Below are 27,613 nucleotides of genomic sequence, written 5' to 3'. Positions count from 1 at the left end.
TTTTAACAAAATCGCTTAGGAAAACTAATAGTAACGGCGACGCGGTGATTTACACAGCTTAGTTATAAATTAATAAGCGACGGCTTAGTTAAAATATAGTTAAAAAAAAACTAAAACAAGAATAAATGTTTCCCACAACATGTATACAACTTACACATACAACTTAGTTCCACAACTTAGACAGCTTAGTTACACAATTTAGACAACTTATTTGCGTAGCTTAGTTAAACAAGTCGAGAAAAAAAAATCTTTGGTGCGTACATCACCACCAACATCATCATCATTATCACCAAACAATTCTTAATATTTTTCGGTTTTGTTTCTATGATTATTAGGCTACAACGGAGATGAATAGGTGTAACAAAATTCATATTGCGTATTTGCGTATATAGGTGTGTGATTTATGTGTGTGCACCGTGTGTGGCTGTGTGGCAGAACTTTTCAACGATGACAGCTACATGGACCAGATTTAACAGAATGCAACAAGATTGGACAGAATGTGATGAAGTGTGGAGAGTCCGAAAAACACAGGACTTTTAGCAGATTGCAAAAGTCGGTCTATCCTGATTTGAAAGACAATTAAAGCGTGTTTAGCAAATTGTCTCTTTTATCAAAGAGCTCCAAAACAATTATTGACTACATGGGCACCAAGTAAGAAATCAAGTTTAATAATTTGGATTAAGAACTTGGGTGAAATCGCCCTATTTTATTTCACTCCACCAACATAACATTATTTGTCCTATTAAATAAAAGAATCTACAACTTATTCTTTAGCCAAAATATCCCCAACATGTTGGCTATTTAATTTTTAATTTATTATATATAATAATATAAATAAAAGAAAGAAAAAGCACCTCTTGGTTTCCACTTCCATGCTATATAACTTGTCCTACACCAACAAACCTTCCACCCCCGCCCCCACCCCCATCCCCCTTGTCTATAAGCACACTGTCTATAATTAGGCAGCTTTGAAAATTTGGTTCACCATACACAAACAAACAAACAAACAAACAAATTATATGGCATTTCAGGACCACCGCTACTCCGACGACCACCACTCCTCCTCCTCCGCCGCCCTCTTCCGCTCCATCATCTCCGATGAAAAACCAATCCTGACCACCACCGCCTGGCTCAATAACTCCACCCTCCACCACCAGTGGCTCCCCACCCAAAGTCAACCCCCGCCGGAAAACAGCGATCACAACCAAGAGAGCGGCGGCGGAGATTACAGTAATAACAGCAACGAAAACAACACGGCCGACTGGGAGAAAGAGAGGTGCAAGGTGGATATTCTGAGCCACCCTCTTTACGAACAGCTGCTGTCGGCACACGTCACCTGCCTCCGCATAGCTACGCCGGTGGACCAGCTGCCCGGAATTGACGGTCAGCTTTCTCAGTCGCATCAGGTGGTGGCTAAATACTCTGTTCTCGGTCATGCTCATGGTCATGGTCAACTCCCCTTAGATGATAAAGACCTCGACAATTTCATGGTACCGACCAACTAACTAATTAATCTTGTTTTATGTATCTCCTAATTAATAATCAAGATTCAAGAATCGTCTTTTTTAATTGTTGATTAATTAATTAATTATATTTTTAGCTTTTGTTTTCTGGGTTCTTGAAATTGTTTTTTTTGGGGTTGAAATTTTGCTCTGCTTTTTGTCCGCATCAAGTTGGCTTGCCGGTCACCTACTCTAACACTAATTATGTGCAGGTCCTATGTTAGAACATTTTTTGATTTGATGGTTTTTTTAATTTTGTTTGCTCATAATTTTCATGACTAAATTTTTGAAGAATTAGTGCCTCTAAAAATTGACATTAAAGAATCTTGCTCAAATAAAGCTAAGCCACATATATAGTTACATGTCACTTCTATGTTTAAGGCACACCAAAAACAAACTTTCTTTAATTTCACTATGCTATTTGTTGTTTGTTAGGTTTAATGATGTATTTTAGTTGAAGTTTTCCACTTTCTGCTCGGAGTTCGGTCTTAATCGTGGTTTGTTTGGTGATGTTTATGTGCATATAATGATTCTTGAAAAATTAAGGATATTTTGTTGTGTCGCATCAGAAGAGGAATCTGTTGTACTCACTACACTAATAATTGAGACTCTATATATATATTCATTATAGTGCTTTGGAGAATCTCTTTCTTGATGCAGCTCCACTTATTACTCGTTTCGTTTCGCTTCCGTAACTTCCTTTTTTTCATCCGGAAATTGACAAACTCTATAGTTTCCACTTATTTATAAAATTGGATCTTTACCTATCTTAGGATTTAATTTTTTTTGTTAGATCGTAACTAAGTCAAACCAACAACCCTCTTGAATACGTGATCCTTCTTATGCCGATGCATTTAGATCGATGTAATTACGTGCAACAATTGGTTCGAAATATATGTTTTGATATCCCAAAAATAATTAAATGGATATTTTATCGATTCACTTTTTTTGTGCAATTTTTTATTATGCTTCTTTGATATCAGTAAGGTTATTACAAGTACTTTATGATATGGTGACGCTTTTCGCCATGTTTGCATATAAATCTTTTTTTTTCTTACACGTTTGTGTTTTGTTGTGATGTAGACGCATTATGTTCTATTGCTGTCTTCTTTCAAAGAACAACTGCAACAACATGTCCGAGTCCATGCAATGGAAGCAGTCATGGCTTGTTGGGAGCTCGAGCAATCATTTCAAACCCTAACAGGTATCGTCTCATTACATATTAAATAAATAACTATACATTATTTTTTAGCCGAAAGTACGTTTTTTCATTCCAAGTCATTTCACATAATTCATTGAAGTTAATTAGACCTTGTTCATGGAAATTTGTTCAAGAATCTTGGTAGTACTTCTTCTTGAATGCGCAATTTTTTCAAGAATCTTAGTCGTATACAAAGCGAATAAGTCGACAAATTTCCTCTTCTTTTTAGTTTTTAGTAAAGTTTTTTCGTTATGAAGAAAAAGAAAATTCAGTTAGTTGTTTCATTAGCAATAATCCATATTTAAAATAGGAAAAACCAAACTTGTTTGTATCTTGTGTCAATCATTATTCCCGCGACAGGTGTAGCACCAACTGAAGGTACGGGAGCAACCATGTCGGATGATGACGAGGACATGCATGCAGACAGTGATATTCAAATTAATTTGTTCGATGAATCCTTCGATGGACCGGACAACATGGGATTCGGCCCTCTTGTCCCTACAGAAACCGAGAGATCTTTGATTGAACGTGTCAAACACGAGCTAAAACACGATCTTAAACAGGTCCGCAAAACAAAAAAAGAAAAATCCATGATGGTGCTTCGATAATCTTGTGTGTGATCTAATTTAATCTAATAATAATTCATTGTTTTATTATTTTTTTTTTATAGGGCTATAAAGAGAAGATTGTGGACATTAGAGAAGAAATACTACGAAAAAGAAGGGCGGGAAAACTGCCCGGTGATACAACTTCCGTCTTGAAAGCTTGGTGGCAGTCCCATTCTAAGTGGCCTTATCCAACTGTAAGAAAAGTGTTATATATTACTGCTAAAAAAACGTATTTTCTCTTGTCTGAAAAGTATTTTCGAACCTCGATAAATTAATAACTTCGCTTAAATAATAATTTCTCTCGGTCCCGACTCCGTGACAATGTGCTAAATTATTAATTCGACTAATTTAATATTTTGCTAAATTAATAGAATTTTGTTATTCCGAACTCTGTTAATTTATAGACGTTTAACTATATATGTTGTTTTTTAGGAGGAAGATAAGGCAAGATTGGTGCAGGAAACAGGGTTACATTTGAAACAGATCAATAATTGGTTTATCAATCAAAGAAAAAGGAATTGGAACACTAACTCTTCAACTTCTTCGTCTCAGAAAAGCAAGCGCAAGAGGTGGGTTTTTATGTATTCATCTCATTTTTACCGGAATTAACATGTTTTCACTAAGAATGCCGAATTGATTTTGTTTCCTTTTTTTTTTTTGTAGTATCAAATAGTGGTGCAGGTGATAAACGAACCGATGAGGGTTTTGCAATAAGCGCGGTTTTCGGGTTGAAGTAATATAAAGTTGCGTGTATATATATATATATATATATATATATATATATATATATATATATATATATATATATATATATATATATATATATATATATATATATATATATATATATATATATATATATATATATATGCCACAACGACACTGATAGACGGGCAATGTTTGGTTGAGGAAGGAAATGGAAATGGAAGATTGCAGTAGCTTGACGTTGCGAAGAACACGAATTTGATGCCAATGCAATCGATTGTGATTTATTTGGAACCTTGAAAATAAACATGCTACTGTGATATATGATATTATGGTGTTCTAGTATCCAAGGTTATATGCATATAATTTGATGCTTGGTTTTGTCAATATTGTTACACAAATCGATCAATCAATCATGAATCCTTTTGGATAAAATTGCATTTACGAGTACAACAATGCGATTTAAAACAAACACCACCGGGACTTCCTCCTTTTTTGGTACTTCACTCGACTCTAATTACCTAAGTCGCTAGTAATATGTACTTTAGACGCGGCTGAACTTTCTTCAGAAGACATGTGTTCCAAGTCTTTTTCCTGAAATATTGATTACACTATTTGGATTAGTTCAAAAAATATCAATTTCATCTTATGTTTTCTGGACTAACACGATGGACTATTCGTTAATTCTCTCTATTCTCATGTTAGGTTTCGAAGATTCTTTCCATTGGTGGTTATGAAATTATTTTTGCGGTTGCATTCAGTAAGTGGTAACTGAGCTTGTGTCAATTGACCCAGCTTTGAATTCCCTTAGCTTGCCAACGCCGTTAGGTGGATCTTGTCACACGTGATCTGAAAAGCATCGAACTCCACTAAATGCTTTAAGTTCATTTGCTTCAATCAATCAAAAGAGGATATATTTTCATTTCAATTAAATAGTTATCATTTTTCTGAAAGAAAACAAAAATCAATAAAACCAATATCACAATCCACACATTAAATTAATTACCAATTCTGAGAAACTAATTTCAAGAAATATAACTACTACTACTACTTCTAATCACACTTAGCAGAACTCCTTTTGCTGATCAGTACTGCTCAGCAAAAACCCGCACGGGCAAACCTCGTCGAGAAACTATGCAACAAATCTTCGTCATCCTCCGGCCGGTCGCCGCCGGCAAAGTTGAGGGCATAGCTCTCCGGCGAATACTGAAACCGCGCGGTGGTCTTACAATTATATTTCTTACAACTGCAAATCTTACCGATTTTTCTGACAAAATTCTTCCATTTAGGCCCCGCCGTGAGCTCCGAGAAATCCCTAAGTTTCTTGAGGTTTACGAAAAGCCATGCACCATTTATCAAGGGCGCCGCTCCTCCTTCCTCCTGTTGCAGAAGGTAGCTATTGCTTTCCTCTTTCGCGTACAGTCCGAAGCAGAAGCGCCGGAGACAGCCGCAGCCAGCGGTGGCGGTGGTGGATGCCTCTTCGTAGTCCTGGTGGGGATAATTATATGTTGTGGGGAAGGCCGGTGTGGCTGCCATGTTTGAGATTAGTACAAAGTTTCAGGGAGATTTTGTATGGAAACAAAAAAGGAATTAAAATTAGAGATGGTTTTCTAGTCCTATTAATGGAAGATTATATGATTGAAGTTGCTTATGTACTTGTGATTATATATATATATAAAAGTGTGTGTGCGCGCGGGGTGTAACCGTGTTGTGTTTGTGTTAGGAATAGGGAGAAAAAATCGAGACCTTAATTACAAGGAGTTTGAGAGGAAGTATCAGAGAAGTGCATTTTTTTTTATTAAAATGTAAATATAAATTAAAAAAAGTCGTAGACAATTACAACGGGTATATCCAAGGAAATTGTAGAACCTATTGCAGAAAGCAAAAAGAAATAACCTAACGTACTAAAAGCATAAATAAAAGTGGGGTTTATATCGCATTGACCATCATTACATTAAATTTAAGAGTAAAACGCAATTTACCCCCTAAACTAATGTCCGTTTTGCACTTTGCCCCCTCAAACAAAAAACATTTTCACGTTCTTACCTGAACTCCATTTTTTGTTGCACGGTGCCTCAAAATTAGAATTTTCAGGCCATTTTGACCGGAATCTTATACACGTGCTTTTCACGTGAGTTTTAAGGGGGTAAAAACGTTAATTTATTTATATTCTTCAAAAAAAAAAAAAACAAAAAAAAAAAACCAAGGTGGGAAAATCTGCAACTTGAGAGAACCTGCTCCTCATAAAAATTTTCAAGCTGGAAACTGTAAAATGTGTGAAAGCAATAAGAAATTGATGGGTGGCAAATTTTGTGCAAAGAAGAATCAGAGAAGAAGAGAATGTGTGTGGGGATTTGAGTGTGGGTTTCAGCTTGTGGGGAGATATCATTATTTCCCTCTTCCAACAAAATTCCAAGATCCAAAGCCAAGATAGAATCCATCTACTACGTTTTGTTTGAATTGAATTTGGGATTTTTTTGGAATGAGGATTTTGGATTCTTTTGACCATCTACACTGCTCCTCTGCAGACCCAACGATGGAATCTCACACTGCTCCGCCTGCAAATTCGAGCTACCTCCGGCGGCTTTTCCATCTATATGAGTTTTGCCCCCTTAAAACTCACGTGAAAAGCACATGTGCAAGATTCCGGTCAAAATGGCCTGAAAATTCCAATATTGAGGCACCGTGCAACAAAAAATGAAGTTCAGGTAAGAACGTGCAAATTTTTTTTGTTTAGGGGGCAAAGTGCAAAACGAACATTAGTTTAGGAGGCAAACTGTTTTTTACTCTAAATTTAATTGTTAAAAAAGTCATGGGGTTATTTTTATTAGCACAAATGAAATGAAAAGTTTATCAAATACGAACTAATATTACTATTGTACAATTAAAAAGTTTATCCAATACACTTCGAAATTCGATTTGTTACGAGTTTTCTAGTTAATATAAACGAAACGCAAGAAAGTACGGGCGACTAAATTTATTGACCCCTTCTGTTTGGAAAAAAGACAAAGTTAAAAGGAGAACACAGGTAGCACGTAATACATGTTGTGTTAGTGGTCTATGTGGCAGCATTATGCACTAATTAAAAGGATTTGTACAGAAAATATCTAGTTTAAGTTATGTTTGTTGAGTGCTTAATAAATGGTTAAGACCCGGTCCATTTGCCGGCTCTTTAATTTGTTCCCTTTCATCTCACGCGGAGTGAACGCGATGATTTCGATTTAACTAAACGCTTGGTATACTATTACATTCAAAGGGCATTTATCTCACTCCAATGATTATAAGTAGGCATGTAAAATAATTATCATCTACCAATTACAATTGTATACTTGCCAAACATTTGTTAAAAAAATAAGGAGTCTTTACAAATAAGTTCATCAATGTGTATTTATTCATAAAAAGATTCAGACAATAAACTCGTTTAATATGTTTCAATTTCATCCTTTAATTTAATTTAACCTCAATTTAATCCTAAATTTCACAAATTATTCAACTTTGACAACATATTTTCATGGACAATTTCGTCCGTCACCGCCGTTACCTTTTTATTTATTTTTTTCTTCCTGATTTTTCCGCCACGGTTCTCCAGCGTTGACTTTTTCGATTTTTTTTTTCTTTCTGTAACATCTTTTTTTTTTTTCCGTTTAAACAACAATATTGCTGTGATTGACAGTTATTTTAATGTTAACAAATAATTACGTTCACTTGTTAACAAATCAAACAGAATTTAAAAAAAAAATAACAAAAAATAAAAAATAATAATATTACGTTAATTTACTGTCAACGGCAGAACAATTACGTTAATGTACTGTCATTGACAGTATAATTTACTGTCAGTGACAGCACAATTACGGTCAATGTTTAGCTGCGGACGTAAAAAAAAACAAAAATAAAAACACTGAAAAAAATTAACGCCGGAATCCGGCGGCGGAAAAAACAGACCAGAATAAAAAATCGAAAAGTCAACGTCGGAGACCGGCGTTGACCGCCGGTCAATGCCGGAATCCGGCGACAAAAAAATGTTTTTTGAAAAAAAAAAGTTTTTGAAAAAAAAAATCAAAATTGAATTTTTGTGGTCAAAATTGATTAAATTGGGATTTACAATTAAGAATTGGGTATAAAGGGTTGGGGGCAATTTTGTTATATACATGAATGTTTCCTTTATTTATAATAAATATTAAAGGAATGAGCTTATTGGTGATAAACCCAAAAAAAATAATAAAACATCGGTTACCAATAAACAATGAACGTACTATTGAGGGGGCGGGAGGGGCTGTGGACCCCCAAGATTCATTTTTTTTAGGTATTTTATACTTATATTTTTTAAATATTAGTTTTAGCCTCCTCAAAGTTTTTGTAAATATGTATCTTAATCTTTTATTTTTATATTTTTTTCTCTCGTGTTATATAAATTTTTATATATAGAAGAAAGGTTTGCCCTAAATCCTAAAAGCAGTTTTTTTAATTATTTGTTTTTTCTTCCTTTTTTATAGAACACGTTTCGATTTTTCTTTTTATTGTTTAATTTTTCTTTTTTTCTTCTTCCTTTTTTCTCCATTCCCCACTAAACGCGGTCAATTTTTTTCACATTTTTTTATTTTTAAATATTTTCTTTTTCTTTTTTTCTTCTTCTTTTTTTCTCTTTCACCACTAAATTTTCTCTCTTTTTTTATAGGACAAGTTTTTTTAATTATTTTATTTTTCTTTTTTGTATTTTTTTTCTTCCCTTCCCCACTAAACAAGATCAACTTTTGAATTTTTTTTCACATTTGTTTTTAAATATTTTCTTTTTCTTTTGTTCTTTTTTTTTTTTTTTTCCCCTTCCAACACTAATTTTTCTCTCCCTTTTTTATAGCAAATGTATGTAGGCGTGGTAAACGAGCCTAGCTGGCTCGACAAAGGCTCGAACTCGAGCTCAAGTTTTTCAAGCTCGAGCTCACAAGTTCGAGCTTCGGACAAGCTCGAGCTCGAGCCCAAATATAGTTGTTCGACGGCTCGCAATCCGGCTCGCGAGTTGGTGTCTTTTTTTATTTTTATTAATATTATATATATATAAATAATATTTTATTAATAGTTTTTATGAATTCTGTGAAAAGCATAATGAAATTATATATTATGTTCCTTGGTTCTTTAATACATTTGTCAAAGAATACATTTCTGTTATTGAAAGAGATCATAAGCTTCAAACAGGACAAATACAAAAATCTGTTTTCCCTCCGCAATCAGCTTTTCAAATAGAAAAGAATAACAAACAAATTAATTTTACTGCTTTTTCAAAATTACTTGAAAATTATATGCTTCAAATTACTACAAGACATATACATCAACTTTTTTAGCCAAAGACATTTCTAGCCAACTCATTCTTGGTCTCCCATTTTTACATCAGATATATCCTTTGACCTCTGTTAATTCAAAAGGTCTCACATGTACTTTTGAAAGGAAACCTATAGTTTTTGAGTTTATAACAAAACCTATACAAACAGTTCTAAATGAACTACAAGAGCATATTGACAGAAAAGAATTCCATATTAATTCTTTAAAAGAAGAAATTAGTTTTTTATCTATTGATGAAAAACTTAAAAATCCCAAATTACAGGATAAGATTAAAATTATCCATAATAATTTCTCTGTTGAAATATGTAATGACTTTCCAAATGCTTTTTGGGAAAGAAAGAAACATATTGTTTCCCTTCCCTACGAAGAAAATTTTAAAGAAGAAAATATTCCTACCAATGCTAGACCTTGTCAAATGAATTCTGAATATTTGGAGTTATGTAAAAAGGAGATAAAATCCCTTCTTGACAAAAAACTTATTTCTCCCTTTCAGTCCTCATGGTCTTGTACTGCTTTCTATGTTAATAAACATTCTGAACAAGAAAGAGGTGTTCCTAGACTTGTTATTAATTATAAACACCTTAATAAAGTTTTAAAATGGATTAGACATCCTATCCCTAATAAAAAGGATCTTCTGGACAGGCTTGTCCATGCCCTAATTTTCTCTAAGTTTGATTTAAAATCTGATTTTGGCAAATACACATTGATAAATCTGACAGATATAAGACCGCTTTTAATGTTCCTATTGGACATTATGAGTGGAATGTTATGCCTTTTGGATTAAAAAACGCCCCTTCAGAATTTCAACAAATTATGAATGACATTTTTACCCCCTATAGTGATTTTATTATCGTCTATATAGACGATATTCTTGTCTATTCTAAAGATATTGAAAATCATTTTAAACATCTAGATCTTTTCAAAAAGATTGTTATACAAAATGGTCTTGTCATTTCAAAACCTAAGATGGTTCTATTCCAAACAAGCATTAAATTTCTCGGTCATAACATTGAAAAGGGAAATATTATTCCTATCCAAAGAAGCATTATATTGAATTTGCATCGAAATTCCCTGATATTACTACTGATAAAACCCAATTACAAAGATTCTTAGGAAGTCTGAATTATATTTCCCCTTATATTGAGAATCTCAATAAAGACTCTTCTATTCTTTGTGATAGGTTAAAGAAAAATCCTTTACCTTGGTCTGATAAACATACTGAGGCAATTAGGAAAATCAAAGAAAAGGTTAAAAATCTCCCCTGCTTAATGATTGCTAATCCCCAATGGAAAAAAATTATTGAAACCGATGCTTCTGATATTGGATTTGGAGGAATCCTCAAACAAATTAATCCCCAAAATAAACAAGAATATCTTCTTAGATTTTATTCTGGTAAATGGAATAATGCACAAAAGAATTATTCTACTGTTGCAAAAGAAATTCTTGCCATTGTTAGAAGTGTTCTTAAATTTCAAGATGATTTATATAATCAGAAATTTATTATTAAAACTGATTGTCAGTTTGCAAGATTCATGTTTATAAAATATTTTAAACATGATGTATCGAAACAAATGTTTGCCAGATGGCAAGCTCATTTAGCACCTATCGATTTTCAAATTATTTATAAACGAGGGGAAGAAAATCATCTTCCTGACTTCTTAACTCGTGAATACCTGACATGTCTACATCTTCAGGAATGAGTACACCTGGACGTGGTTATCTTTCCTCTTATAGATGAAGAGGTGGTAGGGGAAAACCCCCTAATCTAAATTACGATGGAAGAAATGATACCTCCAACACTATACTTCAGCATGGGAAAAAAAAGCTTATAGCTCAAAGCTTTTCTGGAAGTAATACTTCTAGTAATCCAAAAGATCCACTTCATGATGAGTTTCAAGAATTCTTGAAACAAAAACAGCAGAAAGAAGGTAATAGCCCTGAGTCAAGTTCACATGCATCGTATGCCAATATTGCAAAAGATGATGATGATTCACATATTTACATTGAAAATCTTAATAAGGAAATCATTCTTCTCATATAAGAAAAGGACTCACAATGGGCAGATAACCCATGGATAATCATGGAAAGATATTTGAGTAATAACTCTTTGTCATATGGTTCATACAAACCAAGAGGATTCTATGAAAATATCCTCGTTCATATGAAGAGTGTTGAGATCAACCATTTTTCTTCAGGAAATGTAAAGGATAAAGGAAATTATAGTTTTTCCAAAATCATTATTAAAAAGATTATATCTTTTGAAGAATGGAGAATTTCTCCCTTAAATGAGAAAGAAATGTTCTCCCAAAATAATAAGAATTTTAAATTCAACTATTTTGATTACATAGAAAGTTTTTATAAAACTTTTTACTTTGAAAACAAAAAACAAAGACATTCTTGGTTTATTAAGATATGTGAAAATATTTTTCACAAACCAATCCCTACTTGGTTTTTTTCTTGGTGGAGAATTTGCGGACCATCAACAAACATTTTGCCTGAAAAATTCAGCAGCCTTATGAAAGAATGGGTAGCCATTTCTCCCAGCATTCAAAATAAAGAGAAATATATTGAAGGGAAAACTTCCTGCATATTTTTTATTGAATTTGGTATTCCATGGATCTGGAAGTGGAAACCAACTTTTGGTTATACCAACTACGGTGCTCCATGCTTATGGAGAATTGGTATGTTTAAATTCTGGGAAAAACTCATGCGCCTAGATACAAAAACAGGAGAGATATTTGGCTCCGAAACCATTGAAAAAATAAAAGAAAAAATCAACATTTACAGAAATGATCTAGAAAAACGAGAGGAAGATGAGAATACTAGTCCTTTCAAACTCTTTGCTCAGAAATATTCTGAGATCTATCCAAGGGAAAAAATCATTGATATTTTCCTCGAGCAAATGAAGAATGATATATCTAAACAGATTAGAAGTTCAGAATCAGATGCTTCCATGAACTATGATTCAAGTTTTACCAAATCAAATAATCCTATGCAAGAAGCGCAAGACCCGGATGATGATATTGATGATGATATTGAAGACCTCCCAGACATTGATAATGCATTTGAAAAGTTCAAAGACTCTCTCTTGAAGTAATGAAGGAGACGACAAAAATTAAAAGTATGAGAATTATTGTCCTTCATAATGGGCAAATTGCTAATCACCTTTTTGACTTATGGGTCATTTCTTTGTTGTGGTAATTGTTCACCTTTTTGACTTCTAAGTCATTTGTTTGGTGAAATATCACCTTTAGTTTTATTTTCTATTTTGAAATCCGGGGTTTCATGTCCGTGATTTCTCTACTTATCGGCATGTTTTTTCATTTCGGAAAGGCATCCAGTTTTTCTGCCTTTTCTCCTCTCTCCCAAACCACTCTTTCCTCTGTAAAAGCCTTGTGTTTTAAAAATAAAAGCTTGCTGCTGGTTTTCTATATTCTTGTAAGTATTTTAATTTTCTGTATTTAAATTTTGTTATTACTTTATTTTCAGTTTTTGCCGCCTATATGGTCGGCTAGATTGTATATGTGCTAGATCATGGCTTGACTAAATATAGTTTCTACTAACATGGTAATAATGTCATTTTAAATTCAAAATTTTTTAAGTCATGTTGAAGCTTGAATGAATCAGTTTGGTTAAATATACTTCGTGCCCTTTGTCCTTGTTGCCATCATGTCTAGGAGCGACGCAGGCGTTGTTGGGACTTTTCTGGGTTTTTCATGTATATTTAAGCAACTGATTTGCTTTTCATTGCTTTTGACAAACTTATAATTTATGGGTTTTTAAATGGTACCATTTAAGTTTTTAAATTTAAAGTCTCTGACTTCAGGAGGAGGCTGGATGGAAGAAGAAGCATTGGAAACTATATCAGTTTCCCTTCTAGTTTGTATATGAACATCCGGTTTAATTTGATTTATAGCAGAAATTATTCTTTCTACTCTATCTTGTAAGGATATGATTTCTTCACCAAGAATAGTTAAATAAAGGTTAGTGAAGTTTTGTTTTGCAAAAAGTTGATTTATATGTCTTGTAGTAATTTGAAGCATATCATTTTCAAGTAATTTTGAAAAAGCATTAAAATTAATTTGTTTGTTATTCTTTTCTATTTGAAAAGCTGATTGCGGAGGGAAAACAGATTTTTGTATTTGTCCTGTTTGAAGCTTATAATCTCTTTCAATAACAGAAATGTATTCTTTGACAAATGTATTAAAGAACCAAGGAACATAATATATAATTTCATTATGCTTTTCACAGAATTCATAAAAACTATTAATAAAGTATTCAAACTCTTCTTCAGAGAAATTTTTGACATACCATAATCTAAATTTATCCCATTTGGGATCATAAAATTCTTCATTGATCTGTGCTCTTGCACTAGATCCTTTAGCAAACTTGATTTTTGGGTTTAAATCCATAAATTATATTGTGAAATTCATATCTGATAATGTATCAGTTTCTTTAATATTGTGAACAATATTATTTCTGTTTATTATAATTTCATCAATATGATTTTCTTTTTCAGGTCTCATATCTTCCCTTAAACAAGAAGTAGAAGTCTAGAAGTTTGTGGAATCTCCACATTATAGTCAAAAGGTGAAATGTATGAATGACTCGAACTAGATCTATGAAGAGAAGGCATATATTTTTGTCGATTTTCAAATTGTATGTGTACAGATCCTTCATTAGTCTGAACAATATTTTGAAACCTATCATTTATTATAGGATTTCTAGGAATAGCTTGTTCAATAATCCAATTATCTGGAAAAATAATTTCTTCCCATTTGATAGATCTTCGAGTTGTAATCTTAGATTTATTGAAATTGGTTTCTATTAGAATAGTTTCATTGGAATTTTTATCAACTCTTTTACACATAGGATTTAAAGTAAAAAGAGGTTTATAATAAATTCTATAACAAATGCATATGACTTATGTTCCTTGTATATAATTATACCCATGTGTTTTAACATTTAAAGTCAAAGCATCTAAGATGTTTACATCTGAAAGATATGAAGAAAGATTAGGATAAACATCAAAGTAGACTGGGCCATGTGCCAGACTGGATTGTATAATTCCCATAAGGGATTGTTTCCAATTTAGATTCCTGCCATCTCTAAGGAAACTTTCAGGTAATCCTTCAAGAGTTAATGGTCTGAAGGCAATTTGAACACATCCTATATGAAGAAATTTATGGAATTTAAAAGGAATTAAGTCACTTTTATTAAGTAGTCTTATAACCATTTCTTCATCATGAAGAGGAACTGATGATTCAGTCGTTTTAACAATTTGTTAAAAACCTATTTTTTCAAAGGTTCCTAATGTGTAAACCAATTTTGGTTCGATTTTAGGGATAGTCCACTTATTAAGTAGATCCTGGTTATCTGAAATGTCATAATCTTCAATTATACTGTTTTTAACAGTATTTTTCATTCCAAAAATATTCATAAGAATATTTTAATATATGTGCCAGATCAAGAACTATATTCTAAATATAATATTTGCTCCCATGGCTCTGATACCATTTAAAAACCCAGAAATTATAAGTTTGTCAAAAGCAATGAAAAGCAAATCAGTTGCTTAAATATACAAGAAAAACCCAGAAAAGTCCCAACAACGCATGCGTCGCTCCTGGACATGATGGCAACAAGGACAAAGGGCACGAAGTATATTTAACCAAACTGATTCATTCAAGCTTCAACATGACTTAAAAAATTTTGAATTTAAAATGACATTATTACCATGTTAGTAGAAACTATATTTAGTCAAGCCATGATCTAGCACATATACAATCTAGCTGACCATATAGGCGGCAAAAACTGAAAATGAAGTAATAACAAAATTTAAATACAGAAAATTAAAATACTTACAAGGACATAGAAAACCAGCAGCAAGCTTTTATTTATAAAACACAAGGCTTTTACAGAGGAAAGAGTGGTTTGGGAGAGAGGAGAAAAGGCAGAAAAACTGGATGCCTTTCCGAAATGAAAAAACATGCCAATAAGTAGAGAAATCACGGACATGAAACCCCGGATTTCAAAATAGAAAATAAAACTAAAGGTGATATTTCACCAAACAAATGACTTAGAAGTCAAAAAGGTGAACAATTACCACAACAAAGAAATGACCCATAAGTCAAAAAGGTGATTAGCAATTTGCCCATTATGAAGGACAATAATTCTCATACTTTTAATTTTTGTCGTCTCCTTCATTACTTCAAGAGAGACTCTTTGAACTTTTCAAATGCATTATCAATGTCTGGGAGGTCTTCAATATCATCATCAATATCATCATCCGGGTCTTGCGCTTCTTGCATAGGATTATTTGATTTGGTAAAACTTGAATCGGAGTTCATGGAAGCATCTGATTCTGAACTTCTAATCTGTTTAGATATATCATTCTTCATTTGCTCGAGGAAAATATCAATGATTTTTTCCCTTGGATAGATCTCAGAATATTTCTGAGCAAAGAGTTTGAAAGGACTAATATTCTCATCTTCCTCTCGTTTTTCTAGATCATTTCTGTAAATGTTGATTTTTTCTTTTATTTTTTCAATGGTTTCGGATCCAAATATCTCTCCTGTTTTTGTATCTAGGCGCATGAGTTTTCCCCAGAATTTAAACATACCAATTCTCCATAAGCATGGAGCACCGTAGTTGGTATAACCAAAAGTTGGTTTCCACTTCCAGATCCATGGAATACCAAATTCAATAAAAAATATGCAGGAAGTTTTCCCTTCAATATATTTCTCTTTATTTTGAATGCTGGGAGAAATGGCTACCCATTCTTTCATAAGGCTGCTGAATTTTTCAGGCAAAATGTTTGTTGATGGTCCGCAAATTCTCCACCAAGAAAAAAACCAAGTAGGGATTGGTTTGTGAAAAATATTTTCACATATCTTAATAAACCAAGAATGTCTTTGTTTTTTGTTTTCAAAGTAAAAAGTTTTATAAAAACTTTCTATGTAATCAAAGTAGTTGAATTTAAAATTTATATTATTTTGGGAGAACATTTCTTTCTCATTTAAGGGAGAAATTCCCCATTCTTCAAAAGATATAATCTTTTTAATAATGATTTTGGAAAAACTATGATTTCCTTTATCCTTTTCATTTCCTGAAGAAAAATGGTTGATCTCAACACTCTTCATATGAACGAGGATATTTTCATAGAATCCTCTTGGTTTATATGAACCATATGACAAAGAGTTATTACTTAAATATCTTTCCATGATTATCCATGGGTTATCTGCCCATTGTGAGTCCTTTTCTTCTATGAGAAGAATGATTTCCTTATTAAGATTTTCAATGTAAAGATGTGAATCATCATCATCTTTTGCAATATTGGCATACGATGCATGTGAACTTGACTCAGGGCTATTACCTTCTTTCTGCTGTTTTTGTTTCAAGAATTCTTGAAACTCATCATGAAGTGGATCTTTTGGATTACTAGAAGTATTACTTCCAGAAAAGCTTTGAGCTATAAGGTTATTTTTCCCATGCTGAAGTATAGTGTTGGAGGTATCATTTCTTCCATCGTAATTTAGATTAGGGGGTTTTCCCCTACCATCTCTTCCTCTATAAGAGGAAAGATAACCACGTCCAGGTGTACTCATTCCTGAAGATTTAGACATGTCAGGTATTCACGAGTTAAGAAGTCAGGAAGATGATTTTCTTCCCCTCGTTTATAAATAATTTGAAAATCGAAAGGTGCTAAATGAGCTTGCCATCTGGCAAACATTTGTTTCGATACATCATGTTTAAAATCTTTTATAAACATGAATCTTGCAGACTGACAATCTGTTTTAATAATAAATTTCTGATTATATAAATCATCCTGAAATTTAAGAACACTTCTAACAATGGCAAGAATTTCTTTTACAACAGTAGAATAATTCTTTTGTGCATTATTCCATTTACCAGAATAAAATCTAACAAAATATTCTTGTTTATTTTGGGGATTAATTTGTTTGAGGATTCCTCCAAATCCAATATCAGAAGCATCGGTTTCAATAATTTTTTCCCATTGGGGATTAGCAATCATTAAGCAGGGGAGATTTTTAACCTTTTCTTTGATTTTCCTAATTGCCTCAGTATGTTTATCAGACCAAGGTAAAGAATTTTTCTTTAACCTATCATAAATAATAGAAGAGTCTTTATTGAGATTCTCAATATAAGGGGAAATATAATTCAGACTTCCTAAGAATCTTTGTAATTGGGTTTTATCAGTAATAATATCAGGGAATTTCGATGCAAATTCAATGCTTCTTTGGATAGGAATAATATTTCCCTTTTCAATGTTATGACCGAGAAATTAAATGCTTGTTTGGAATAGAACCATCTTAGGTTTTGAAATGACAAGACCATTTTGTATAACAATCTTTTTGAAACGATCTAGATGTTTAAAATGATTTTCAATGTCTTTAGAATAGACAAGAACATCGTCTATATAGACGATAATAAAATCACTATAGGGGGTAAAAATGTCATTCATAATTTGTTGAAATTCTGAAGGGGCGTTTTTTAATCCAAAAGGCATAACATTCCACTCATAATGTCCAATAGGAACATTAAAAGCGGTCTTATATCTGTCAGATTTATCAATCTGTATTTGCCAAAATCCAGATTTTAAATCAAACTTAGAGAAAATTAGGGCATGGACAAGCCTGTCCAGAAGATCCTTTTTGTTAGGGATATGATGTCTAATCCATTTTAAAACTTTATTAAGGGGTTTATAATTAATAACAAGTCTAGGAACACCTCTTTCTTGTTCAGAATGTTTATTAACATAGAAAGCAGTACAAGACCATGAGGACTGAGAGGGAGAAATAAGTTTTTTGTCAAGAAGGGATTTTATCTCCTTTTTATATAACTCCAAATATTCAGAATTCATTTGACAAGGTCTAGCCTTGGTAGGAATATTTTCTTCTTTAAAATTTTCTTCGTAGGGAAGGGAAACAATATGTTTCTTTCTTTCCCAAAAAGCATTTGGAAAGTCATTACATATTTCAACAGAGAAATTATTATGGATAATTTTAATCTTATCCTGTAATTTGGGATTTTTAAGTTTTTCATCAATAGATAAAAAACTAATTTCTTCTTTAAAAGAATTATTATGGAATTCTTTTCTGTCAATATGCTCTTGTAGTTCATTTAGAACTCTTTGTTTAGGTTTTGTTATAAACTCAAAAACTATAGGTTTTCCTTCAAAAGTACCTGTGAGACCTTTTGAATTAACAGAGGTCAAAGGATATATATGATGTAAAAATGGTAGACCAAGAATGAGTTGGCTAGAAATGTCTTTGGCTAAAAGAATGCTGGAAGTAATACAATTTTTATCCTTACAAATATAGACTTTAGGAAGTTTATAATTTATACTTAGAGGTTTTCCACCAGCATGTGACAGGGAATGAGAAGTTTTATGAAAATATTTTGTAGGGATAAGACCTTCTTGTATAACATTCAAATCAGCACCACTATCAATCATGGCAATAAATTCTCTTTTATAGGTATTATCTATAAGAAGGATAATTTTAGTATACCATTTCTGAGATATAATCATAGTAATTGTGGAAAGATGATTTTTTTCTAAGGATATTTCCTCAAAATTTTCCTGAATAATATTTTTTCCTTTTTCAATGTCAGAGATACGATTATTAATGAGAGAATTTTCTCTTTTGAGTACTTTAATATCGTTTTTCAAATTATTAATTTCATATGATAAATCTTGTATAGTAACAGTATTATGATTACTCTATTTATTTTTCAAAAGCTTATTAACTTCTGCCATAGAATAAGATTGATTTGAAGGAACATAATTATCTTCTGCTTCTTTAGAAGTAGAAGGTATATCTTCCATCTGATCAATAATACTTGTTCTTAAATTTGGATATTTTATTCTTTTTAGGAATTCTAAAATATTGTTATCAGTGAGAACATTTATATTTAAATCTTTAAATTGTGACATGAGTCTATAAAATTCATCATTGTTATCATTGGTGTTATTAATATCATTGGTGTTATTAATATGATTAATACAAGATTTTCCTTGTTTACAATTTTCACATTCTTCCTCTGAGAAGATAGAGTCATTGTTCATTTTTTTATTAGAGCTTTCAGAGAAATTAGATTTATAGTTTGTTTCAGAATTATCGTCTGACTGAGAATTATAGAATATAATATTATAAATTTTTTCCTTTATGTCATCATTGATATCAAGATTTTTTATTTTCTCTTTGGCCCAGCATTGATTAGCATAATGGTCTGGTTTGCCACATTTGTGACATATTAAAGAAGAGATTCTTTTAGAATTTTTATTCATTTTAAAAGGATATCTTTCTCTTTCTTTGTTTTTATATTCTCTTCTTTTCTTAAATTTGTGTTTAGGATCTCTCTCTCTCTTTTGGAAAGAGAATTCCTTATGATTTATTTTTGGTATATCCATACCAAATTGGTTGCAAAATTGACCAAGTTGTCTTTTTTCAAGACGATTTTGAGTCTTAATTTGTTGATTTAATTTTAAATCATTACATAGGGATAATCCTTCTTGAATGCATATGCTTATGAGATTTCCATATGTATATGTATCATAGAGGATAGATAAATTATCTTTTCTAAGAATTTTCTTAATTCTTTTAGCGAAAAGGCTTGGTAAGCCATCAATGAACTTTGGTTTCCAATGACCAGAATTACATTCTGGTAACTCAAAGATTCTAGAAAGAAAAGTATCTTTATACCATCTAAACTCAGTTAGAGTTTTACATCTTAGATAACTAAGAAGGGTACGTATAGTATCACTATTATCAATATATCTTCCTTTAAAATGTTCAATCATAGTAGTTATCAGAGAATACACATCATTTTCTACTTGACTACCATTTTCATTTTTAATGGATCCTAAAATATCATTTTTTTGGTTGAGACTTAAATAATTATCCCACCATCCTTTAAGCTGGCCAGTAAAACCAGCTATAATCATTTTGGCAATATTTTTGTCAGTATTATTAGCAGTTTTGCAAACAGTACTATACATGAGCATACGATGTGCAAGGGTAAAAATATGCTTTTCAGTATTTCCATCAACATTCCATTCATAAATACTTTTCCATTATAACTATTTGAAATAATATATTCTTGTTCTTCATGAAGAACATCTAAAGGAGTTGGTCTGTTATAATAATATTTATTATGAGTAGGCTTATTAGCCCATTTCATTTTATTAATCTTATCAATATTATTTGTATCATCATTTAAAGCAGAAATGTTAAAGGCTTTAAATTTTTCTTCTATAAAATTTTCAAGTTGAGAAGCAGAGTTTTTTACAAGATAAAATTAATAAAGTTATTATTAATAAAGTTATTAATAAAGTTATTAATAAAGTTATTATTATTATTATTATTATTATTATTATTATTATTATTATTATTATTATTATTATTATTATTATTATTATTATTATTATTATTATTTATTGTAGAATTTTTATTGTCGAAGTAGTAATAATAATAATAATAATAATATTTTTTTATTTTTTTTATTTTAAGTATGCCATGCTATCAGATCTTAGTATCATGATATTATTCAACAGAACTTAGCCGGCCATATAGGCGGCGATACATAAAATAAAATTTTAAATACAAAACAAGAATTAAAAAGAAGAGTAAGAACTTACTTAAGAGCCCACAAGTATGATACATAAAACTTTAAACTGCTCCGGAAATTTACAAAGAAAATTTATTGAGAGAATTCTGAAAATCTAAACTTCTGCCCCTTCAAAACAAGAAAAGAGCTCTCTTAAATAGAGAGGGGAGGAATCAAAAAAGTAAAAACAACAAACCAAAGAGGACAAAATTATACATTGTTTTATAAAAGTATTTGCTTTATTAAAGTGTCGTTTTTTTGAAAAAGAAGATTCCCTAAACCATTATGAAAGGTGGTAGGGACCCGAACTCAATTATTTCTCCATTCTCTCTTTTCCTTTAGCTGTAGTGGAACTTTGAATTTGTTCTGTAATGGATTGTTTCACATTATTGATGATATCATCAATTGAAATATCTGATTCGTTTCCATATGGATCTTGTGATTCACCAGGATGGCAGTATTCTTCATCATCATGTGAAGAGGTGGCCATGGAAGTGTCGGAATGATATTCAATTCCAAAATTTCTTACCAAGTCTTTTTTGACTTCTTCCATGTAAGAAGCAATTAATTCCTTATCAGTCATTTGTCCTTTGTGGAAATTTAATATCCTTGAGAGATGTTGAAACGGGCTGGGGGCTTCCCTTTGTTGCTTCAACTGGATTTGTTCTTTATATTGTTGGATATGATCCAGAATCTTATCAATAGTCTCTTGTCCTTCAATGACACCATGCTCATTTTTCCTGAGCATTATTTTCCAAAATTTGGTGTAAGCTGCCATTTTTATACAAGGTATATTTTGTGGGGTATGACCCAACTCTGGTTCCCATTTCCAGATCCATGGAATACCAAACTCAATAAAGATGTGTAAAAAATGCATTCCCTCAATCCACTTATTAGTGTGTTCAGCCAGCTTCAATAAGAGTTGGTGAAATTTTCACTCATTCTGTATAGAGACCTTTATAGGGTTCTGGTAAAATTTTTACAGTTGGGCCAAAAGATAGCCACCATTGGTATAACCAATTTGGAATATCCTTCTTATAAACATTAGGACAAATTTTGAGGAACCAAGTATGTTTTCTTATTGGGTTCTCATATAAAAAAAGCTTTATTAAATGCTTCGATATAATCCCAATAATTGTACTTAACCTGGATTTTTTGGTCAGGTCTGAAATATTCTTTGCTCCTAGGGTACTTAACCCCCATTCTTCTGCAGATATTATCTGCTTAATGATTACTTTGCTAAAGCTATAAGCTTGTGTATTTTTCCCTAGATAAAAGTGTGAAAAGTCACAGGAGCTAGTAGCTTTTAGAATATTTTCATAATTAGTTCGTTGTTTGTATGAACCAGCAGTAAATGATGTTGTATTAAGATATCGATTCATAAGGTGCCATATTTCACCTTTCCATCGAAGATCTTTATCTTCTAGGAGTAATATTACCTCTTTGCATGTATTCTGCTCATAGGGAAAATCATCAGATTCTACCTCATCCTCCAAGACAACATTACCATAAGTAGGGTTGTTTTGGCATGCCTTGCTTTGAATTCCATAAACTCTTTAAATAAAAGTTCATCTCCTCATTTTAAAGTATTACTTCAAGAGGATGATGTAATATTGGCAATATTCTCGGCTATGAGCCTTTGATTCCTATGTTGGCCAATTCTTCTTCCTCATCTTCCTCTATAAGAGGAATTTCCACGTCCGGGGTGGCTCATCCTGGAAATATAAAATGATCAAGCAATTAGCTATTTATTAAGAAGTAATATCTGGACTAGTCCATTTGCCAATCAAGCCTTTCGAGAATATTATCTCGCTTCCTGTAAATAGACATTCCATAAGAATGTATCCTGGTTAGCAATCTTTGATCAAAGTCATTCATCATTGTAAATATTCACGGGTTAAAAAGTCAGGAAAATATTTTCAGTTCTTTTTTTATAAATTATATCAAAATCAAAATGGGCTAATTGGGCTTGCCACCTTGCAAACATTTGTTTGGAAACATCATGTTTAAAATCTTTTTTAAACATATATTTTGCTGCTTGACAATCAGTCTTAATTATAAATTTCTGATTATATAAATCATCTTGGAATTTTAAAACACACTTAAGAATAACTAAAATTTCTTTAGCTATAGTAGCATAATTCTTCTGACTATTATTCCATTTTCCTGAATGGAATCTAACAAGATATTCTTGTTTATCATTTGGAGAAACCTGTTTAAGGATACTTCTGTAACCTATTTATGAGGCTTCATTCTCAATATTTTTTTCCCAATTTGGGTTAGCTATCATGAGACAAGGAAGATTATTGACTTTGTTCTTAATTTTTTGAACAGTCTGGGTATGATTCTCTGTCCAAGGTTTTGGATTTTTCTTAAGTCTATCATATAGGATAGCAGTATCATGAGCAAGATTTTTAATATAGAGGATATATAATTTAAACTACCTAAGAATCTTTGAAGCTGAGTTTTATCAGTCAGGGAATTTAGAGCCAAATTCAATACTTCTATTAATAGGGATAATTTTCCTTTTTTCAATATTATGACCAAGAAATCTAACTTGTTTTTGAAAAAGTTGCATTTTAGGTTTAGATATAACTAAACCGTTTTGAGTAACAATTTTCTTGAAAATATCCAAGTGTTTAAAATGTGTTTCAATATTTTTAGAAAACACCAAAATATCATCGATATAAACAATGATAAAATCACTATAATGATTAAAAATAGGGTAAATTACAAACACCCCCCTGAGGTATGATCAAAATACAAAAACCCCCCTCTTGTTTGGATAATTACATCTACCCCCATCAACTATGATTTTTTCTTAGACCTCCACCTTTATGGTGCCAAATTCAACATAGTCATCTAGATTCCGTGAAATGTGTTCTAGTTTGTACTCGTTTTGCGTAAAAAATACAGTTTTCGATGCACCACAAACTGATATATACAAGCTAAAAATCACATATTATGATCATCTTGCTTCATAATGTAGAGTTTGAATGGGATAAAACGGGTACAAAAGTGATAATATTACATATAATCTCGAAAATTCCACTAAATTTGAGGAGTTGAGGGGGGTGGATGTAATTATCCAAACAAGAGGGGTGTTTTTGTAATTTGACCATACCTCAGGGGGGTGTTTGTAATTTACCCTTAAAAATATCATTCATAATATTTTGAAATTCTGAAGGAACATTCTTCAGACCAAAAGGCATAACTTTCCATTCATATTGACCAAATGGAACATTAAAAGCTGTTTTATAAACATCTTTTTCATGAATTTGGATTTGCCAATATCCAAATTTTAAATCAAATTTTGAAAAAATCGACGCATCATGAAGCCTATCAAGTAAATCCTTCTTATTAGGGATCGGGTATTTAATCCATTTTGAAGCAGTATTCAAAGGTTTATAGTTAATGACTAACCTAGGAACACCTCTTTCTTGCTCAGCATGTTTATTAACCTAGAAAGTTGTGCAAGACCATGGAGATTTAGAGGGTCTTATTAACCCTTTATTCTGCAAAGTTTCAATCTCTTTTTTGCATAGCTCAAGATAATCCTTATTCATTTGACAAGGTCTGGCCTTAGTAGGGATTTTTTTCTCATCAAAATTATCCTCATAAGGAAGTAAGACAATATGTTTTTTCCTATCCCAAAAAGCATATGGATGATCATTACAGATTTGTAAAGAAAACTTATTATTAAGAAGTTTTATCTTATCCTGTAACTTAGGATTTTGAAGAGTTTCATCAACATTTAAAATACTTATCTCTTGTTTAAGAAAATTAATTTGGTTTTCTTTATTCTTTATAAAAGAATCTTTTATTTGATGAAGAATTCTAGTGAATGGTTCCATAATGAAATGGAAAATAATTTATTTGCCATCAAAGGTTCCTATGAAACCTTGCTCATCAATTCTTTTTAGTGGAAAGATTTTCTTTAAAAAAAAGGGTTCCTAGTATAACTTGGTTAGTGATATTTTTTACCAGTAAAAAACTAGTAGCAATGCAAACTTTATTCTTGCAAATAAACGATTATGGAATCTTAAAATTAATTTCCATTTTCTGACCATTTGCAGAACTTAAAGAATGAGTTGTTTTATGAAAGTATTTTGTAAAAATGATTTCTTCCTGTATGCAATTTAAATCTGCACCACTATCAACAATTGCTATAAAATCTTTTTTATAATCATGATCAATAAGAAGAGAGATTTTTATAAACCATTTCTGAGAAGTTACCATTTGTAAAGTGCCTAAGAAACTATCATCCTCAGGAAGAGTATTTTGGTAATCAAAATTAATAAGGGGTTGTTTTCCTTTATTAAAAATTTCCAATTTGAAAACCCTTTCTTCAAGGTTTTCATTAAAACTTTTCAAACTTTTGATCTCATTTTTGAGATTAGAAATCTCAATTACTAAATCATTAGCATTGGTTGGGGTTTTATTAACTTGCTTTTGCTTTAGTATTCTTTTTACTTCTGCCATAGTATATGGATCAGAAGATTTTTGAACAAAATCATCAAGTTTGCTTGGAGGATCTTTTTCTCCTAAAATATCAAGATTTTTTTATCGAATTTCAGGATCTTTAACAGATCTTAAAATCTCTATGATATTATCATTATTAAAAACATTAATTTCTCTAAATTGTGAAATAATTTGATAAAGGTTATTACCTTCTTCTGGGTCGGAGCTATCTTCCTTCTCACAGGATAAACCATTTTTACAAGGCTCACAGTCTTCACTATCAGAAGAGCTACTCTCATTTTCCAGGGCTTCAAGCCCTTCCATAGGTACTCCTTCTTCTTCAGAATTAGAATGAATAAGAATAAGAATAAGAATAAGAATAAGAATAATCATTATCATCATCATCATCATCATCATCATCATAACAATAACAATAACAATAACAATAATAATCATCATCATATTCTACTATTGCACGTGATTTCGTAGAGAAAATTCACCACAACCAGACATATTTCTATTTCTACACCTACATAAAACTAAAAATTCCTCTTCATCCAAACATATTCCCATTTTCTACACAAAAACCAATACATCTATTTTTTCCATCAGAAATTTTGGAAACTAAAAATTCTCATTGGAAACATAACCAAACATCCCCTAACATTTTCATTTATATATTTACTTTTGTTATAGTTTGCAATAAAGAAAAGCTCGAGAAAATTATCGTCCCATAAAATAAAATATACCAACATTTTGATTTTTATTGTATGGAAGAAATAAGCATTTGTTTAGTAACAAATTTGTTAATTATTATTTCATAGTTAATAGAGAAATAGTAATTATTTTCGTATTTATCTAAATATTTAATTTTGACAAATATGTACTAACTATTAAGTGGTCAAAATGAAAGTGAACCATATATCAAATGTAACAAAAATACGAAGAAAAAAAATTCTAAGATTTTCAAACTAAAATATGTTGTAAAGTTAAATGATATGCACAATCATAATTAGTTTACAAAAAACGAACAGACATTTACGAATTAACCAAAAAAAAACAATAAATTATATTCTTAAATATATAAATTAAAATGTTAATTTTTCCCATTTTGGTTTCGTTGACATTGAGAATTGGATTTCCCATCAAAATTATCTAACTCATCATCCACATCATCTACTTTATATTTTATTTATTTATTTTTTTAAATTAAATATCAAGAAACTATTGAATTACCTGTTGTAGCAAGTCATAGGGCTAAAACCAATGTTTTGAAAACCGGATCGGACCGGCCGGTCCGACCGATTCAACCGCGAACCGCTGCCATGTCCGGTCCGGTTAGTTGTGAAAACCCGAAAAGCCCAAAAACCTGGTTCAACTGCCAAAATCCCGGTTCGACCGGTAAAAACCGGTTAAACCGGAACCCAGGCCGAAAACCGGTTTTCAGCTAAAAAAAATTCATGGTCGGATCTTCGTCAATGGTGGTCGTTGGTGATTGAATCTTGTCGGAAAAGTTTGTTGGTGAACGGATCTGGGTAGTATGTGACCCAATCCAAGTGGTGGCCGCCATAGCTTTCCACCGAAGAAACAAAAACGAAGAAGGTGAGTGAAAATGATGAAAAAATACGTTGAGGAAATAGAGAATATATCTGGGTGGAAATGAGGATAATTAAGAATAAACAACAATGAAGAAGAGAAGAAAAGAAGAAGGGGATGGGGGATCTGTGAAGACGGAGGAAGAAGAAAGAAGAGAGAGAGAGAGAGAGAGAGAGAGAGAGAGAGAGTGGGAGAGTAGAGAGAGAGAGGAGTGTGGAGAAATTAATAATTTTAAACTATTTTTTATGATAAAAGTGGGGTATGTAAGATAATAAAGTGATGAAAGTGGGAAGGAAATATAAAAATATAAAATATATTATATTTGAGGTATTAAATTAATAAAAAAAATAAGAAACCCGGTTGGACCCCGGTTGAACCGGTCCAATCGCGACCCGGTAGCTTTGCCGAGTCGATGTTCGGTCCGATTTTCAAAACATTGACTAAGGTGGTGTTTGCAAATGATTATTTAAAAGCAGAAGTTAGTGATTGTGATTTAAGTTAGTTTTAAGTGTTTATTTCTAAAAGTTTGGGGTGTTTGCAAATATTTCGAAAAATGAACTAAAACTGAAAAAGCAGGG

At 31.7% G+C, this 27,613-nt stretch overlaps 3 protein-coding genes across 3 annotated transcripts; 1 reads left to right on the top strand and 2 right to left on the bottom strand.

Moving 5' to 3' along the window:
- Positions 1-906: 906 nt before the first annotated feature.
- On the top strand, positions 907-4,085 carry LOC105971567 (homeobox protein knotted-1-like LET12). Its single transcript, XM_012996421.2, has 6 exons — positions 907-1,490; positions 2,586-2,706; positions 3,064-3,266; positions 3,374-3,505; positions 3,744-3,880; positions 3,975-4,085. The coding sequence occupies exons 1-6, from the start codon at positions 1,020-1,022 to the stop codon at positions 3,982-3,984; spliced, it is 1,074 nt and encodes a 357-aa protein (XP_012851875.2). The 5' UTR covers positions 907-1,019; the 3' UTR covers positions 3,985-4,085.
- Positions 4,086-5,111: 1,026 nt separating this feature from the next.
- LOC148767594 (uncharacterized) lies at positions 5,112-5,552 on the bottom strand. Its single transcript, XM_088824682.1, has one exon. The coding sequence runs from the start codon at positions 5,550-5,552 to the stop codon at positions 5,112-5,114; it is 441 nt and encodes a 146-aa protein (XP_088680808.1).
- A 10,001-nt stretch (positions 5,553-15,553) lies between these two features.
- Positions 15,554-27,253, bottom strand: LOC148767593 (uncharacterized). The gene is made up of 4 exons (XM_088824681.1): positions 26,676-27,253; positions 25,649-25,777; positions 16,300-16,956; positions 15,554-15,933 (listed from the first exon to the last, which is right to left on the bottom strand). Exons 2-4 carry the CDS (start codon positions 25,761-25,763, stop codon positions 15,554-15,556), a joined length of 1,152 nt encoding a protein of 383 aa, XP_088680807.1. The 5' UTR covers positions 25,764-25,777; positions 26,676-27,253.
- Between the last annotated feature and the right edge of the window lie 360 nt (positions 27,254-27,613).

Source organism: Erythranthe guttata, chromosome 10 (assembly GCF_056151865.1).
Source record: "Erythranthe guttata isolate IM_541 chromosome 10, IM_541, whole genome shotgun sequence".
Classification (NCBI taxonomy): domain Eukaryota; kingdom Viridiplantae; phylum Streptophyta; class Magnoliopsida; order Lamiales; family Phrymaceae; genus Erythranthe; species Erythranthe guttata.
Note: the sequence above shows the minus strand (reverse complement) of the source record. Positions and strands in the feature narration are given on the sequence as shown.

What these genes read in the sequence shown, in the direction of transcription:
- LOC105971567 (XM_012996421.2), top strand. Translation starts at nt 1,020, where the DNA reads ATGGCATTTCAGGACCACCGCTACTCCGACGACCACCACTCCTCCTCC. An exon ending in ATCATTTCAAACCCTAACAG is followed by an intron (nt 2,707 to 3,063) that starts GTATCGTCTCAT and finishes TTCCCGCGACAG; the next exon opens with GTGTAGCACCAACTGAAGGT. An exon ending in CTAAGTGGCCTTATCCAACT is followed by an intron (nt 3,506 to 3,743) that starts GTAAGAAAAGTG and finishes GTTGTTTTTTAG; the next exon opens with GAGGAAGATAAGGCAAGATT.
- LOC148767594 (XM_088824682.1), bottom strand. Translation starts at nt 5,552, where the DNA reads ATGGCAGCCACACCGGCCTTCCCCACAACATATAATTATCCCCACCAG.
- LOC148767593 (XM_088824681.1), bottom strand. Translation starts at nt 25,763, where the DNA reads ATGGAAGGGCTTGAAGCCCTGGAAAATGAGAGTAGCTCTTCTGATAGT. An exon ending in TAGCTCCGACCCAGAAGAAG is followed by an intron (nt 16,957 to 25,648) that starts GTAATAACCTTT and finishes CTAAATCTTCAG; the next exon opens with GAATGAGTACACCTGGACGT. An exon ending in CTACTTTGATTACATAGAAA is followed by an intron (nt 15,934 to 16,299) that starts GTTTTTATAAAA and finishes TCATGCGCCTAG; the next exon opens with ATACAAAAACAGGAGAGATA.